At 38.6% G+C, this 17,686-nt stretch overlaps 1 protein-coding gene across 1 annotated transcript; it reads right to left on the bottom strand.

Annotated features, from left to right (window-relative positions):
• Window positions 1–2,090: 2,090 nt before the first annotated feature.
• tmem63a (transmembrane protein 63A) lies at window positions 2,091–17,574 on the bottom strand. The gene is given in 24 exon segments (XM_025898936.1): window positions 2,091–3,745; window positions 4,249–4,299; window positions 4,389–4,504; window positions 5,391–5,558; window positions 5,686–5,791; window positions 5,942–6,104; window positions 6,484–6,549; window positions 6,913–6,999; window positions 7,131–7,237; window positions 7,323–7,476; window positions 8,166–8,309; window positions 8,857–8,990; window positions 10,737–10,808; window positions 10,810–10,855; window positions 11,295–11,375; window positions 11,485–11,555; window positions 11,749–11,857; window positions 11,970–12,021; window positions 12,294–12,436; window positions 12,560–12,597; window positions 13,128–13,206; window positions 13,338–13,417; window positions 13,607–13,795; window positions 17,318–17,574. Coding segments are annotated over 23 exon segments (2,418 nt in total). The 5' UTR covers window positions 13,772–13,795; window positions 17,318–17,574; the 3' UTR covers window positions 2,091–3,559.
• Window positions 17,575–17,686: the final 112 nt, after the last annotated feature.

Here is a 17,686-nt window from a genome sequence, read left to right as displayed (position 1 = left end):
TGCTTATTCTTTTTCCTATATACTTGAGAGTGATATCAAAGTTCCCATCTAAGTCTTGGCAAGACAGCTAAAATAATCTAATTTTAATGCCAGTTTTTAATGAAATAGTATTTCTTGTCGTCCAGATAATTTCTGAATGATCTTTATTAACTGCTTAAATGGTTCCACTAAGCCACCATCCCAGCTGGTACTAATAGAGGCTGTTCAGCTGTTTGCTAGCAAACCTTGAGGGCTATTTAAAGCTGGTTGGCTAAACATGGGAAAAAAAAACCCCAACACTGTAAGGACAGACACACGGTAATGCGCAGAGACAGCATAAGTTTCCAATAATAAGTGAAAAAAGAGGAATATTTGCCCAGGTTTAAATGAAGCATTTCTCCTAAAGACATTATTAATTTCCCTGAAATTTGTACCAAATGACACAACTGTTTTCCAAGAAAAGTCTTGGAAATAAATTAGAAAATTACAGCGCCATATAAATAAAGCTTTAGCAAACAAATTTATGTGATCAAAACTATATTTTTTCCATCTTTCTCTTTATGTGCAGTGTATGAATTCAATACTCAGAGGAGAAAGAAAATGAGAATAAGAGAATATGTGACTATCCAAGAGAATTCCTTGCATGTGAAATGCCACAAACTACTCCCAAGTTTGCATGTGACTGGTTCAAACTTCAGACTTTCACACACCCATGACATAAAGTCGAGCACAATGTGGGCCAAAGCAAGAGCCAATGAGTTTGTGGCGTTTTTAACATCGGGTCAGAGTTTGATGTGTGGTTTTGGAAACTTGTACTGTACACTGTAGTTCTGGCTGCTGCTCAGAGCTCCTTCCTAGGCTCCTGCAGCCTTTAACATCAACATTATTGCCGCTCCACTGAGCCAGCAGAAGGCAAGTTTCTCCAGCAGCGACCATGCATTACATGTACAAAGCACATAGGATATATCAGGTGTCTAATATCAAAATCTAATCTTATTTCACCAGCTCATCTTTGGAGCCACATGAGGATATCTGCAAGTTATTAGTTCCCCTGCATCCCGACCCTCTACAGCTTTTCTCATGTGACTTTCTCCAAGTTTGTTCAGATCTGTTTCCAATGCTCTTTGCGTGAGACTCAGGCAGTTTTCCCTTTTCCTTCTCACTATTAGCTTTTCATTAAAAAGGTTATACTGAAAATCATGTTATGACTTTAAACATACTGGAGATCGAGTAGTACTAAGAACAGAACTTATTGCTTAATCACTTTCACACAATACTAACACTTGAGAAAGGGTAAACATGTGAGAGGCTGTTTTGTAATACTTAATCTTTGTCAGACATTGGGGTAAAGCAGTCAGTAACCTTTGTGTTCAGTGCTTACAAAATTTATATTGCTCAGGGGGAGGTGTTTTTTTTTTTTTTTTTAAATATTTCTTCATTTTTTTTTTTTTAAAATCATTTGTACCTTCACTTAAGTAGCTGCTATATAAGGCTTCCAAGCAAATGCATGCACATTTATACTGAATTCTTGGGCCAGGATGTACAAGGACGTAGTTGTCTCAAACCTCTTCAGTAGTTACTCTTCCTGAACTGATTTTTTGCTCTTCAAGAGCTACTGCGAGGCTCCGTTAGTTTGCGCTGATCCTCGTCCAGCAGGTCCGTACGTCTCCTTTCACCACAGCTACTAGATACTTAGCACTTCATTACCCATATTTAACAACTGTGGCACCCTAAAAGCCTTTTATTTGACAACAGTGGTGTTTCTCAGCTGAGGCAGGTACCCGTGGTGAGAAAGGGGAAAAGGCCAAGAAGAAGAGAAAGGGAACAGAAAAGGAGACAATAGCGAGGGATCAGGTGAGGAGGTGGAGCTGCTGGTATAGTCACCCAGTAAACTGGCTCATACCGATGTCAGAGTAAGTTAGAAATCCTTAATGTAGCATTGTGCATTACTGCTTTATGAATATTTCAGAGATCACACGAACCCACTGCAGCTCAACAGTGCCCCCCAATGACAAACAGACTTATGGCCGTTAATGTGTTGCTAATATCTGCATGATCTGAGAACACGTTATCTATTATAACTCCAAAGAATCAACACTCTGTTTACCCACCACTGAACAAGTTTTCTTTAATAATTTGTTTCTTTGTTAAATGCATAATTTAAGCTGCAAAACGTACATTTGACGCAGATAAACATTGACCTGTTTATAACATTCATTAAGTAATGCTTCAGAATTTTTATCTGACCTTCTGCAACATTGTAAATGGCTCCAACAATCAAAACATTGTTTTGGTTTCCACCTCCTGCAGAACTGATTGTATAAAAAAAAAAGCAAAAACTGATTTTTTTTAGTAAACACAAGAAAGATATAAAAAGTGCAATATTAAGGGGACCCTTGGCAAGTGCTCTGGCAATAATCAGCAACCAATCCCTTCGGTATTTGTGTGGCAGTATGTAGCCTGTATGTGTGAGCAATTAATTCTGGTGTTTCTTTGCAAATATTTTGACTCATATTCATTTGTTCATGTCTCCCACCCCCCATTTTGTTCCTTAACATATCTACATCAATTAATGCCCATCTAGTAGATGGTTTGGCATGGTTTTAAACAAAGAATGAGCAGCTGCCTCAAATAAATCTAAGTGCTCGTTGCCCACCATCATATTCCAGCCAGAGCCAATAATGATAACCGTCAGTCTAAAATGTCTCAGCTCTGAGTAAACCACGCCAAATATTCTGTTGCTGGCTGCAAGGGTGAACAAAGACCCTGAGGATTTCTTGTTTTTTTGGTAAAAATGTTTGTACATTAGCACGTTTGGTACCCTTTTTCTTCGTGTACTCATACAGCAAAATTTGCAGTAAAGTGTTCTCATTACAATATTTCCCGGTTTCTGTATTTCAACAAACATGAAATAATGACTCAAAGGCAGCCTGGTGTAATGAAAACCAGCTGTCACTCCAAAGCCTTTTTAACCTGCTGCCCAGATGTTAATACAGCTGTGACGTCACCTGAGAATTAAACCAGTTAGAAAGGTGACAGCGATGTATAAAATGCTCCTTTTAAACAGGCTAAAAATGAAAAAAAAAAATTTAAAGTTCCCTCCCTCATGCCAGCTGACCGGGCTTTTCGGGAGGGGAGAATTAAAGAGAAAAGCTCAGGAGTGTTTGAGAAGGCTCCTGCAATTTACACTTGACGTGTATTGAAACATTAAACCATATAAAGCTATCCCAGTGGACCCCATAAGGTTGTGAAATGAGCAAAATAACAACTGACATGACATTACTTGGTGAGTTGGTCCTTATCAGGGAGGTCTCAGACAACTGGTTATGCTTTATGACAGATAATATTAAAATCTTGTTTCCTATCTATACTGGTCAAACGTATTCTCTAGATATCCAATAAAAGTCCCACCCGTAAAAAGTAATTTCAAGATGAACAACACATTTTCCCTGACACCATAAACTTATCTCACAGAAGAAATTAAATAAGTTACACCTTTGGAACATTGTAGGTGCTGGTCTATGAAGGCTTCTGGACTCAACAGGACTGTCTGTAAAACCTCGAAGAAGCAAATTTATGATCAAGACAAAGGAGCATCTTGACTTCCAGGGTTCGAATCACTCTTGGATTCATCCATGTATTTGTCTACTGGTGTGGAGCCGCAGGCTGCAGTGTCATCAAAAGACCCATAAGACTGCGGCGGCTGATCATCATTTTGTGGGATGCTGGCAGGAGATTTAGTATCGAGTACTCTGGGAAGGTAAACCTGTTAAAATACAGCCAAGACAAAATGGATGAGCAGTGAAAACAAAAGAAAAGCATGTTTCTCAATACTGATTTTTGTAAATTCTTAACTCTATGTCATGTGATTCACGCAATGCTGAAAGTGGTGGCCAAAGTATGACCTTGTGAAGAATGAAAGGAAAGCTACAGCTTGCTAAAAAACAAAACTGGAGTCAGCTTTGAACATAAGTGCAGAAATGACTAATAAGGCTCAAAGTTCACGACTTGAACCCTCAGGATCCACTGGGTAGACTTCCATTTTAGCTCTCTCAGGTCTATAATCCTCCGTTTTTTGGGGATTTTTAAGTGCAGTTGCATTTTCTGTGGCAGCTGAAGCCAAAGTAATTCATCATTATGTTAGTCATTGCTTGTTAATGACTAACAGGGCAAATGAATGGACATGCAGGTTGACATAAGTTCAGGCCCCTGTTAAATATGCCTGAGCTTTAGTTATGTTGTGGAAATTTTAAAGAACAAATACAGTACCGAAGTGTTGTCGTCCACGCCCTCTGCTGGATCCTCGTCCTCCTCGTTGACCTGAGAGAGAGCGCAAACACTGTGAGCACTGATTGTGAAGGATGACATAGAAACAATAGAGTACTGCTCACACACAAGAAAATACTCACCATATAGTTAAATGGACTGAGGTACTTGAAAAAGCCAAAGCAGGTATAGCTGAGAGAGATGATAATGGTGATACACAGGATCACCAAAGTAAACAGAGATGTGGGTGCCCAGAAACCTGAAACATTTCATGCAGACAAACACAGATTTCAAATACAGGTATAGAAAACTTTAATTCATAGCTGACAGGGGTGGGGGGTGGGGTGAGGTCCCTTTGGGTTGAATTAACAGTTCAATACTGAAGACGTGAACATCACGTAAGCATTAAGTGTGAATTTATAATTTATCATTAAAAAAAACGATCAGGCAAATCAAATTGTGTAACTTTCATTTTATCTTCAAAATAAACTTGTCCTGTATTTTTGGCTGCGTTTGTCTTATCTTGAACTACAACTACATAGAGTTGCTTCTGATGCTTGAAGCAGCAAGAGTTTTTTTCCCCAAAATAACATTTTAAAAACTCAGCAGCAATGTCTCTCTGCAGAAATCATGACCCAGTTACTCAATAAAATATCCATAAACCTTGTTGTGAGCTCAAACTACTCAAAACAACTTAAGGAAGCCAGCTAGCACCGTAGTGATAAAACTGTGACTCTCACAGCAAAACAATGTAGACAGGGCATCAAAGGTCAGAGGAAAAGCGTGTAAATTTGACTCGGCGATAAAATGTCCCTCAAGCATTACTGGCCATGTTTATGGTTAAACACAATGGATAATTTATGTTGCAGAATCTTTAAAGTGGCAGTCAGTGCCACCTCACAGCAAGGAGGTTTTGACTCATCTATGCCTAGCTAGCTAGCATGCCACAGTCCAAAGACATACACATTGGATAGCATGTTTATAATGATTATAAATTAGCAGTTTGTATGGATATGAATTAAAATGGTATGGTATTCTACATCTCTGTATTATTCTATCATCCAGTGTCTGCTGGGACAGAGTCTGCCCCTCATGACTATGAATTTGATAAACCCTTATGAAAAAAAGGATAGATTATTTCTCACCTATTCTGAGGACAGAAAAGAAGTAAAGCCACATTAGGCAGATGATGGGTGCGCCCAGAGCTTGATTCACAGCCTCCAGGTGAACTTGGCGGTCTAGGCGAGCAGACAGGTAAACAAAGCACAGGTTGTATCTGTCCACCAGGTACTTCAGGACCATGTAGAGGAGACCTGATACAGTCAGAAACGAGGCAATTAAAAACTGAAAAGTGGAACAAACTATCAGATAATAAAGAAAAAACGAAATAAAAAAAAAAAAAAAAGCATCTAGTGGAGCAACACTACTGTAGATACTCACCGAAAGGCACTATTACAGGACAAATGATGCTGTAAGCCAGGATAACCGTAAATAAACAAAGAATCCAGCCGTACATGGCTCCGTATTCAAACTCATATGCCTGTTTCTGTAACAAGATGTTGACACAAGTTATTCACCTTCCAAATACTTAGGGGAGAATCAGAAAGATATTCATAAACAATATATTCTCTTATAGTCGTAGATTTATGACAGAATGAAATTAGAGCAAAGTATAGCAGCTAAAGTCACTACAAACCTCTTTGACGTATTTCCTTTCAGCAGCAGAGCGAGCAATCATCAAACGAATGATGTAAAGCAGTAACCCTGGCAACCGCAACAACTCCATCGCAGAGCCCACGAGGGCTGCTGCAATTACGTAGTTGACAAAAAAAGCCCCTTGGCCAGGTAAAAACACACACCTGGTGTAATCAAACCAGAGACCACCAAAAGAGAAGAACAGGGCAAAACGTTAATTTCAGTAAATAAATAGTTTGTCCAGGATCATAAGAAGCTATATTTAAAAACATTTACCCATATTGTAAGTGTCACACATTGTCTAAGCATGTCAGCTTCAACCAAACCATTATAATGTCAGAAAAGCATCTAGCTGTAAATAAAACAACCAACAACCATACTTTAAATGTAAAATTTATATTCTAAATCAATGTAAAGAACACGGTACAAAATAATCTTAAAAACAGACAAGTTATTAATATGTTAGTAAAGCTTGTATTATATAATATCAGAGAAATGATGACTTAATCTCAACTCGATTAACTTTCAAAAGAGCTCACTTACTCAAATCTCACTGTCCCATTGGAGAGAAATTCTTTGTCAAACAGCCATTGGAAGAACACAGCGAGACTAAACAAAAACACAGAAAGTTAGCCAAGCTTTCTTGGCTACATGTACCGACACCATTAAACATCTCTTCACTTGGGGGAATTTTTATTTTACTGAGCAAAGTACATATGAACATAAAATGGATTTATTTCATGCAAAGCATTTACACTTGGCTGTGGCGGCAGAACTTGGATAGTTTTTGTCAGCGAGTCTTGTGAAATTTAGGCTAACGGTGAGTTATTGCTTCTGATACATGGAAGTGTTTGAGTTCCTCCGTTTCTTGCTGTATGCGATATACACTGAGAAGTAGTTTCAGTGAATAGACAATAAACCTAGTTTTTTTGTAAACTGGTGTTTATTCAAACTGGCAGTAATAAAAATTACCTGGTGAGTCCTAGCGAGGGGAGGAGAAGCACCATGAAGAGCAGAAAAAAGTAGAGCTTGCGCATCATGCTCAGCTGCTCGCTGGACCTGAGACACAGATGGCAGCGGAATAAAACAAATTACCTCTGAAACCAATCAGTACACTACTGCTCTGTGTGTGTGTGTGTGTGTGTGTGTGTGTGTGTGTGTGTGTGTGTGTGTGTATATGTCCTTTCTACCTGCTCCAGTGTGCCTCTCCTAGTGTAGAATAGTACACTATTGTAGGAAGCAGAGCAGAGAAGGCCCACAGCAGGAACGTGGGGAAGAACTGACTGATGATGGGGCTCTAGGGCAAAAAACAAACAAAACAACCTTTAGACTTGCTGCAAACCTGTGATGGTTAACTGAAATTTAGCATGTGCAAGTCTCACATTAAGAGCGTTGATGGGCTTGGTCACGTTGAACTTATCCATGGTGTTGATAATGATAGTGGGGGTCGTGAATAAGGTCAGCAGGATGAAAAGCAATACATTTAGTGATACATAGCGCGCGTACCAGGAAACACCCTGCACTGAGAGATTTTCCCTGTGGGTTAGGAAAAATGTGAAAAACAGAAATAACAGGAGAGTTACACACAAAGAGAGATTGCAAAGAAAAGGCTCGTGTGCACACTACATACTCCCTCATAAATGTCTCCTGTGCCCGATGTGAACAGTATACATTAAGAATACAAATTCCGCTACACGCAAGCACACAACATTATATAAGACCTGTATTTAAATTACTACGCTGAAGCATTTCCAACTAAGGGTTCTCAGAAAGTCACACACTATCAGTCAAGTAGTGTGTCCAAAAAACAAAACATAAATTGAATTGATTCACATAAAACATAAAAAACAGTACTAACAGATACATATACACTGAGTATCTAAGTGCAGAGTATAGGTTTTGATGTTAGTACAGGCAGAACTTAGATGCTCAAATTGTAAAATTCTGGGCTGACACAAATAAAGGTACTTTTGACTGCTCCTTTTTTTCTAAATGTTGCAACAGTTTGGAGTGAAAGATAATAAACCAGAGAACTTGCATTACAAGTTACATTCCACAAATACTAATGTTTACTAACAATTTGGCCAGTGTCAATGTATTTTTGTATTATTATTTTGTTATTGTTGCCACTTAGTCCATCTACATATATAAATTAGTTTATGAGTAAAAGTCCATGGAGTACATGGGGAGCATACAGTGTGAAAGGTTAGTGTTTCAGATCTTACCAGTAAACATTCCTTGTATATGGTGCAAACCCGACCCGCCACTTGTTCACTTTCAGACTTTGGCTTTTGGATGACGGTTGGCGCTGCGCTCCACAACAGCTGCTCATGGTACCACACTTGACTGCATTGAAGTCTTTCAGAATTCTGCAGCAAGTAAATGATAACTTTTACCGATTAACATTTGCATTAGCTTTCAGAAAAACTGCCACGAAGCATTTTCCCACTAAACGTCAACAGAATAAGAAATCTGATGACAACGAAATTAAAAGATCATGGTCATCATCGGGGAAGAGGATAAACCACACAGAATATTGCTGCTTACAGAAAAACACTGACACACTTGGCATGCCAATGTTGGTAACACTGTCAAAGCACGTTGCTCTTACAAAAATAAAAATAATGGAAACAGCAGTCAATCACCAAATGAGTTACAATGCAGTTGGACACATTACATACAAAAGTAGTACATACTGTACAGCAAGTAATGACAGTACAGATAGTAAGAACACTTAAGTCATCGTCAGTGACAACCCCAACTGTAACACTAACCCTAGGCTATTAAAATATGTATGTAATTATGTATATTTTTTGTAAATTTGTGAATTTGGAAATAATCTGACACAGGGCAGAGTTAAGGTTAGGGTTAACACTTATGACTATTTGTACCTAAAAAGGTTACACTAATACTCACAATTTGGCCATGGCCTCAGTCTGTAAGGTGACAAAAGCAATCCCTAGGGGGTACTGTGGTACCATTTCTGCCTCTTGTCTAACCTCTTCCAGCAGTAACCGTTCTTTAGCACGGTAATGCTCTATGGCATCAACCTGAGAAGACACAAACACAGGAAATATTATTTTAATACATGGTACACGTTTTCTGAATCAATTTCATTTTCAGATTTAGCACTCTGCAGCCAAGATCTTTAATTATATTTCAAAGATAAAGCTAAAAGCTCACCAACTGCTTTAAACGCTTTATGGATCTTGTTCTGCATAGCATTGAAACTGAACATTTAAACATATTCCCTTAAAAAAAAAACCCCTCTTTTGTCTTATCATTTTCTAATAACATTTAATTTTACGATACTGGAATACAGAGCAGCAGATAATACATTTCTGGAAGCGCTGTAACTAGATTTAAGCAAGTGTTTTCTCCATTATTTCTTCAACATTATGTGCAAACACAATGTAGACCATCTAAACTCTACTCCTACAAAGGTTGATTATCTTGTTAATAGTGTTAAAGCCTCACTGTAAACAACCCTGGAAACTGTAGCTCTTCTAAAAAAGCAACAAATCAAAGATACTTGACTGCCTGGTATAACTCACAAACAAGCACCATAAAGCAAATAACTCATAAATTAGAGAGGATATGGAGTTGCACTCACTTAAATCAAAACATACCAAACAAACAAAAACACAGAAAACCCCAACAATAAGACAACCTTCTATGAACAAGCACTTGATGACAGTGGGTCATCAAGTGCTTGTGGGAGTGGCAAACATCTGTTGCAACCAGACAGATGGCCAATGAGTGGTTAGACTGACAGTCAGAGCTCTGTTGAGCCAAACATTCCTTTAACCATTAGAATTAAAAAAATAATCATTAAGGATAGCAACTCGAATAACTGCTGATATTTACTATGACTTTCTCTCTCATTGATCTGAGTTAACTTGAATAAATGCTTCCTCTAAACCATTAAGGTCCCTTTTAGACCACATTCTTACAAGACTGCTCAAAAGTAGTTTCACCATTAATTAATGATTCATTTTTAAATATGATTCACCTATCTTTATTAAGAGATTACATACCACAGGCTTTTAGGGTGGCAGTAATTAAATCTTCACTTAAAAAGTAGTCATTTGATCCAGTTGACTTGGCTAATTATAGATTTCTAATCTTCCTTTTATCTCAGGAATTCTTAAAAGAGCAGCTGTAAAACAGATAACTGATCACTTGCAAACAAATGTTTATTTGAACAGTTTCAGTTAGGACTGAGAACTCATAACAGTACAGAAACAGTCTCAGTGAAGGTTGCACATGGTCTTCTTGCATCCACTGACTGTGGATTCATTTCTGTACAGTTCCAGCGAGACTTCAGTGAAGAGTTGAATACAGTTAACTATAATATTTTACTACAGAGATTAGAACCTGCCAGAGGTATTTAAGATGCTATCCTGCAGTGATTTGAATCATATCTATCTGATAGCTAGGTAATCCAAGTTGTGCATGAAACGGCGAGTCTTCTTCAGACATCAAAGTCACTCACGGAGTTCCACAGGGTTCTGTGCTGGGACCAATACTATTTACATTATATGTTTCCCTTGGGCAAATGATTAAAATATTATTTAAAAAATACTGCATACATTTTCATTGCAATGCAGATGATACCCAGCTTTATTTATTCATGACACAAATTAACTAGTTGAACTACTATGTCTTAAAGAGATAAAGACCCAAATGTCCACTAACTTCCTACTTTACTACACAACTGTAATTGTGAGCTGGTGCTATATACATAATATTGAACTTAAAATAGTGCAGAACTCTGATCATCTGGCCTGGCTCACCTTCACACAGCTGGCGCAGCAACATAAGTAGCCACACATACGGGGGCTGATGAACACACGTTCTCCTTTTTTTCTGTAGGACGCGCTCATAGTAGCACAGGTTTTTCCCAGCACGTATCCTGAGGTGAAAAAAAGAACAACAACAAAAAAAGACAAACTCAAAAACCAACAAAAAACACAGAAGTGACTGACACTACTTAACAGCTATATGTACATTAAAAAAAAAAAAGTCACACCTCCTAATGCTTGAATTTGCATAAAAGTCACCAATGCTCTGCTGACTCAGTAACTGCAGAGATCCGAACTTTCTCTGAAATTAACATCAAACAAAATCTGTGCACCATGAGCTTCATGACATGGGTTGCCACGGCTGAGCAGCTCTTGTAGCTGTAATGTGTAGGCGGTCCGCTACTTTTGTACATATAGTACAAGTATAAAAGTTGAATATGCTCTACAAGATAGTGTTTGAGAACATTTTGAGGTTAAAAAAACAAATGTGAAACAGTCACACATTTGAACTTACTGATAGAGTATAAAATACACACATGATTTTCTTACCTTTCCTTATCAAGGTACATGAGCTTGGTCACATTATACGCCAAGGTGACAGCGCACACTTGACAGGAAGGGTATGCCTCTCTATAAACAAACACAGTTGGTTATAATTACTTGTTTCCACGCTTGAGACAAAATGTGAACAAAACCAGAATTTCTTTATAATCTTTATTATACAATTCTGTTTACTCACACAAAATGGGTCTTTACATCTTCTTCTGTTGCGTCTTTAGGAAGGGAACACACAAACAAGGTGTTTCTGGCCTAGGAAGAGAAAGTCAGAAGGGGAACAACTAAACACTTCTCACAGACAAATACAATCCAATGTAAAAGGATATAGGGATGTAAAAGGATAATAGGAAACTAACATCCCAGCCATATATTATTAAATATCTACGTTAAATACCATCCAGTCTAGTCTGAGTACTCTTGTCTACTCCAGTGCTCTGACACTCACTATCTCTCTGCGCATGCCCTTCATTTGTGACACGTGACGTCGCAGCAGCAAAGCTGTCAGGATCAGGTAGATAACTGCAAATACTGTGTGTAGCCATAACAGGTTGTTTCTACAAGACAATACCAGAAAGACAGTTATTCAAAGTAGATAATAAAGACAAGAAAATACCATCTTACGGTATCCGAGTTTGTTCAAACGTCATACTTTTATAAAGCAGTTACCCCTTTTTCAGATTTCCAATAGTTGTCTCTCCAAACTTTTGTTTGTCAATATCTGAAAGAAATAAAACCTTTTTTTAAATTATCAAAAATATTAATAGACACATATCACAGAACACAGAACAACTTTTAAAGAAATGCCCCTTAAAAAACATGCTTTATGGTCTGTGGGTACAAATCACTGATTATGAAGTGGACAGCTCAGCTCCTGAGTTCTTGTTGCTTGACTCACGCCTGACCTTTAATCAGTACATTTTTTTAACTTCAGCCATTAAGCTGATTTTTTTTCTTGAAATACAAGTGTGGAGGGTTTAATTTGAAACTCACTCAGAAGGCCTCCAGTCATGTTGACAGGCAGTATGACACCGATGGACAAGACGGTGAGGATCAGCAGCAGGTAAATCAAATGTCGCTCGTATGACAGGTAGTGAATAGCATCCATGCCACACTTGGCTTTTATCTTTTCATCACTGCGACATAAGCATACAAATACAGAATCACACCTCACACATTCTGCCTCATTTTAGAAAGGACGATAAAAGTAGGTTTTTGGAGTGAAACAATGATTAAAGCAGAAAAAAAGAAACACTCACTCTATTGTGAAGATATACCACAGCCAAGAGCACATTCCCTGAACAAAAAGAGAGATCTGTTATTGCTCTAAAATACCCAAAGAAGACCTGCGTAAAGCCCTTCGTGGCCTTTCAAAAACCGACTTCATACAATTGCAAGTCATGGTCACTGAATCAAAAAGGGCATAAGTGTTACCAAAGCGGATTATATTGATATCTTTGAACAACCAACATTCCAGTCGATTAAAACTGTCTGCCTACAATGGTATTAGGTATATGCGGTCAAATGTATTAAGTGAAGCCTGTGAACCAGTTTAGGTGAGGAACTTGAGCTCACTTCATATCCCAAACACACGTCCTAATTTGATGGTTTGTTTATGTTTTAGTGGGTTTCATGCATTTTCAAAAGAAGGTAGTGTTTAAAAAAACAAAACAAAAAAAACCCCACAAACAAAAAAATCTGTTTTTCGATCATTACTAAATCGAGTATTAACTGAAGTCAGTTTAACTTAACGATACCATTTATCTTTATCAGTACAACCACTGTTTTATGCTTTATTCTCATTTTTAGTGACATTCTTTTACATACCGTGTCATAATCTGGTTCCTCCCTGTTGGACCCAGTGGATGACATACGTCCATAGCGGCGGCGTGATGAGCCAGTGAACCTGATATACAAAGTGGCTGTGTCAAAGACTAATGCAACCAGAAGATTCAGTTTACAATTTCAAAGTCTAGATTCTGGGCAGTATGTGCACCACATGTCCTTCTGCTTAGATTATGCTCAAACTTAACTGACCCGTCATCGTCTGCGACCAAAGCTAAACGTCCGTAGTCCCAGAACCGCTTCCTGATAATCGTGAAGACGATCAGCAGAAACTGTGGATAGCAATACAACTGACCATTTATCACTATTATGTCTTAAATTGCTCTATTGGAAGAATTTACTGTTGCTTTTAAAACATTAAAAGGAAAGAATGTATTCACAAGACAGAGAACTGAGTTTTAAAGTATTTGTAATCATGTCTCCCTTCATCAGAAGTAGATCAGAAAGGGGCAGAAACAAACCACAAAGACAACGAAGTTGATCAGCAGGACATCTGGCACTCCTCCAAATTCGAGTCCTTTTAGGACGGTGCTCTGTGTGGAGTTGAAGCAGTCAGTGCGATTCTTGAAGCCATCACTACGGTTTGCAGCCAGGTGGGACTCTGGCTCCCACCACAGTGATTTCATTACTGGAGTGGACCAGCTGTCTCTCTGCAGAGAATAACAGCACTGCACGATTACAATTAGCCCTCCCATAGTCACAGAAGTGGAAGACGTGTTAACTCAACTACTGATGACTTGCAAGAGTACCACCATTAAGGCTTTAAACTGTGTGATCACAAACAAATCTCAAACCAATGGTCCCTGAGTGCTGACTTTTGAACCATGATTTCACCGATTAGCAAACCTTTGAATAAGGGATGCAACATTTTCTTTGAAATTGCAACAATCAATCACCAATTACTGCTATTATTGATAATTATATATTTTTCCAAATCAGGTTTTAAGTCTTGAAAATGTTGTGAGGAGCACCTGTCACAAGTTCCAGGGTGAAATTTCCTCCAACTAGCCCAAGTTGAGGGAAGAAACATGTTACAGTAAAATAAATAAATAATCATAATTTATTCATTTAATTATTTTTAATGACTGCATTTACTTTTTAGTAGTGGACATCAGGTCTTTTTAGATCACAAAAAAAATGTGATTAATGTAATTCTACCATTTCCATTTTTGTGTGGATCTCTGGTAAAACTTATTTATTTCTTGAATGGTTAAATGGAGGAAACACATCTGAACACTGAAACACCAATAACTTCTCAGAGTCTAACTTTTAAAAAAACATTCAAATCCATTCTACACACCTAATAGTCACACAAAGCTGGGTTGTTAAGTCTTGTCACCCATGGCACTAACAATGATCGTGGATGAAAGGACAGTGGGCTGAGTGAGGCAGACAGGATTTTACTCAGAACTGTGAAAGTGGAGTCATACTTAGTGCTGTCAGGAGAGGAGCTGGAGGAGGGCCAGACAGTACTGCTGGACATACCAGCTTTTGAGGACCCTGAGCATTGGCAAACTGACAACCCCTGAAGTCTATTATTGAGTATTGATTAAGCGAGGACTCTGAGGCTGTGGGATTTGGTTTCTGAACTGCCAAACAGGACTCTAGGGGTGGGCGGTATAAGCGGTATACGGTAGAAACGATATGAATTTGGCCAACGATAGAGATTTTGACTATACTGCTGTACCGCGATAGCACATGTTGATGGTGTCATCAAGCTGCGCCTGTTTTGGTCGAAAGCATCGCAGCGGCTGCAGGCAATATCATCTGCAAATTATGCCGGGCAACAATAATAGCGAAGAGACAAAGCATGTTTTGGAATATGAGGAAAGCCAAACACTGCGCTTCCTCCACTTCCGTACCATTGATTCATTAATGTTGAATTCTATCGCAGCTGCTCTATTCCCATGATGTTGCAGTATATTAATGACTAGCCTCGGTATTGACTGAAGTTTCGTCCATTTACAGCATCCTGCCATGCGAATGCATTTGTCCCTAACTATCAGGAACCCTCCAGTAACTTTTATCAAGTGGAAAAAAAGTTAGCATTCATCCTCCAGCTTCACTGTGTTTATGTTATGCTAACATAGCTGTGTCACTAAGGATCACATAGCACATCATTATATACCAGCTAGCCCAACTTCAGTAACCCTAAAAAAGTCACTGCTGTTTAGTTTTCTGTCTTCATTTATGTTGGAAGTGATAGCAGAGCTGTACGTTTGCACCATCAAGCGGTGCAGCTTGGTAGCTTACCAAAGTCGTTCTAAAACATTTTTTGACAGATTTTTGACACTGTCGATTTTTGAGAAAATTAAAGGATTTTAAGTGCGCCTTATAATGTGGAAAATACGGTATACAGAAGAAAACAATATATCGCAATATACCGGATACCGGACGTGCTTCAAATTATACCGAAATGTGGATTTTAGGCCATATCACCCAGCTCTTCATGGTATGGTCAAGGGAGTCTCTGCATAATCTCAGCTGATTGAGGAAGGCATGTGGGATTCTGTTTAAGGAAGTCTCCCCTTAAGAGAGACATCAAGATCATGGGTTATCCTGATGGACTTCCTAATTTTGAAGAATCTGTCTCGACTTATTGAACTGGCTATAACTAGGACCCATTAAATTTGGATCCTAGGTTATCTAAGTCAAGCTGTGGACACAGATATGCTGAAGAATATTTTCAATTTTAATTCTATCTTCAGAGATGACCCTTCCCCTCTCTGGCTTCCCTAGATTCTGTTTGATTTAAATCAGAGGACCACCTCTCTTGTTGGTTGTGTGCTAAAAAACGATTTCAAATCAATTTCAGTACCATTTAAAATGAATTGATAAAGACAGAAGATGCTCAGTTTCATGAACTTTTCATGAATCACATGATTAGTTCATTACCAGGCCTCTGGAGAACTTCAAGACATGTTGAGAAGGTAATTTATCCATTTAAATCAGCTGTGATGGATCAAGGACACATCTAAAACCTGCAGGGACACCGGCCCTCGTGGACTGGGATTGGGGACCCCTGCACTAAACTAACAGGCATGTGTTTGGACTGTGGGTGGAAGCGGTAGTACCCAGTAAGAACCTTGCTATGAGGCAACAGAGCTAACCACTACATTACTTGCTATTTGACTTAAGTCTGTAATTGATTATCAGAATTTTCAGTGACCAACAGCAAACAAAGAGGCCGTAGTGTTTCATCACAAGTCTGCAACTTTCAGCATTTCAAAAGCAAGTTTCAAATCTTGCAGCTCTAGATTAAATCAGAGGATATCCCAGATTAGGACACTTGAACCGTGTTGCGATAATCAGTTTTTGCTGTCTGTGCGTGCAGTGGCAGCTGCTAGTTATAACTTTGAGAAAAGCACTACAGAGATCTTATAACAGAAGTAAAAGTAGTAAGAGTGTAGTGTAGTAAATGCGTGACTTTTAATTAGGTTTGTATATCCAGCAGGGTCGTCTCTGTAGCTTGTTCATATTAGATACTGTTGAATCTATCAACTGTTGTTAGGTAGTTTGTATTTTATACAATTACTTGTTCGTACTATGTGACTTTTTAGACTGAGAAACTAAGTACATGTGCGTTCCCCTCTGCTTGATTAACACTTTACAGCTTCCTGTAGTGTACTGCAGTCTGCTTTCTGAAAGGCGTGCAGAAACCTGATAAGGTCTGTGGCTTTTTTTGTCGTGTGAAGCAATGATGTGTCATTTAGCCACTTAGCTCCATGTTAACTAGCATTCATCTCTAGCGATCCACCATCAAGCCCACCTTCACTGAAACAGATGCGCCACGCTGAGTCACGTGGATCAAAACTGCAATATAGGCCACGAGATAATAACTTTACCCAACGCTAGCACACAAAAAAAAAACCTTACGAGTAACAACATTCACAGTACATAAGCGGGACAACGTTGTTTAGTCTTTGAGACATTTCTACCAGTAACACAAGGTGAAACAAGTGTCTCTGAAACAGCTGTTTGACAGTTTGACTGAACTCACACAAAGAGGCTGTTGTTAAACTTAAATAAAATACCCAAGCTCAAAATTAAACAAACGCGTAGTGTAAACTGGTTAACCGAAGCAATGGTTACACCGAAATTAAGCAATAGTTAGAATAGTTAAAGAAAAAACAGTTAGCTAGTGCTAATAAGGTAAACAAAACTTTGCTTACCTACTCCAAGTCACGAAGCTACGTCAACATCCGCTAAACAACTTGATTTACTTGTTCAGACAGGGTGTAGGCGTGGTTTCCAGATTATCCGCATAGGTTTGTGCTGAGTAGCCTTACCGGTATGTCTATGGTTTTTTGTTTTTTTTATTTTGTGTGAACAAAAATTCCTTCTACTTTAAATAACTGAAGTCTGGTAAAACTTTGCCTCCTCCTCCCGTCTCTGCCCTCCTTTAATGAACTGAGTATGCGCAGACGCAGCAGAGGCTGTCTCGCGCTCGGGTCCTGTCATTCCTTCAAACTCTGCAGGGAAGCAAGTAGAAGACAGGAAGATCCGCTTACTGCAGACTTTCAAACCACATGCATGCCTTA

The sequence above is a fragment of the Oreochromis niloticus genome, linkage group LG15 (genome assembly GCF_001858045.2).
Source record: "Oreochromis niloticus isolate F11D_XX linkage group LG15, O_niloticus_UMD_NMBU, whole genome shotgun sequence".
NCBI lineage: Eukaryota > Metazoa > Chordata > Actinopteri > Cichliformes > Cichlidae > Oreochromis > Oreochromis niloticus.
This window is presented reverse-complemented; position numbering and strand designations above follow the sequence as displayed.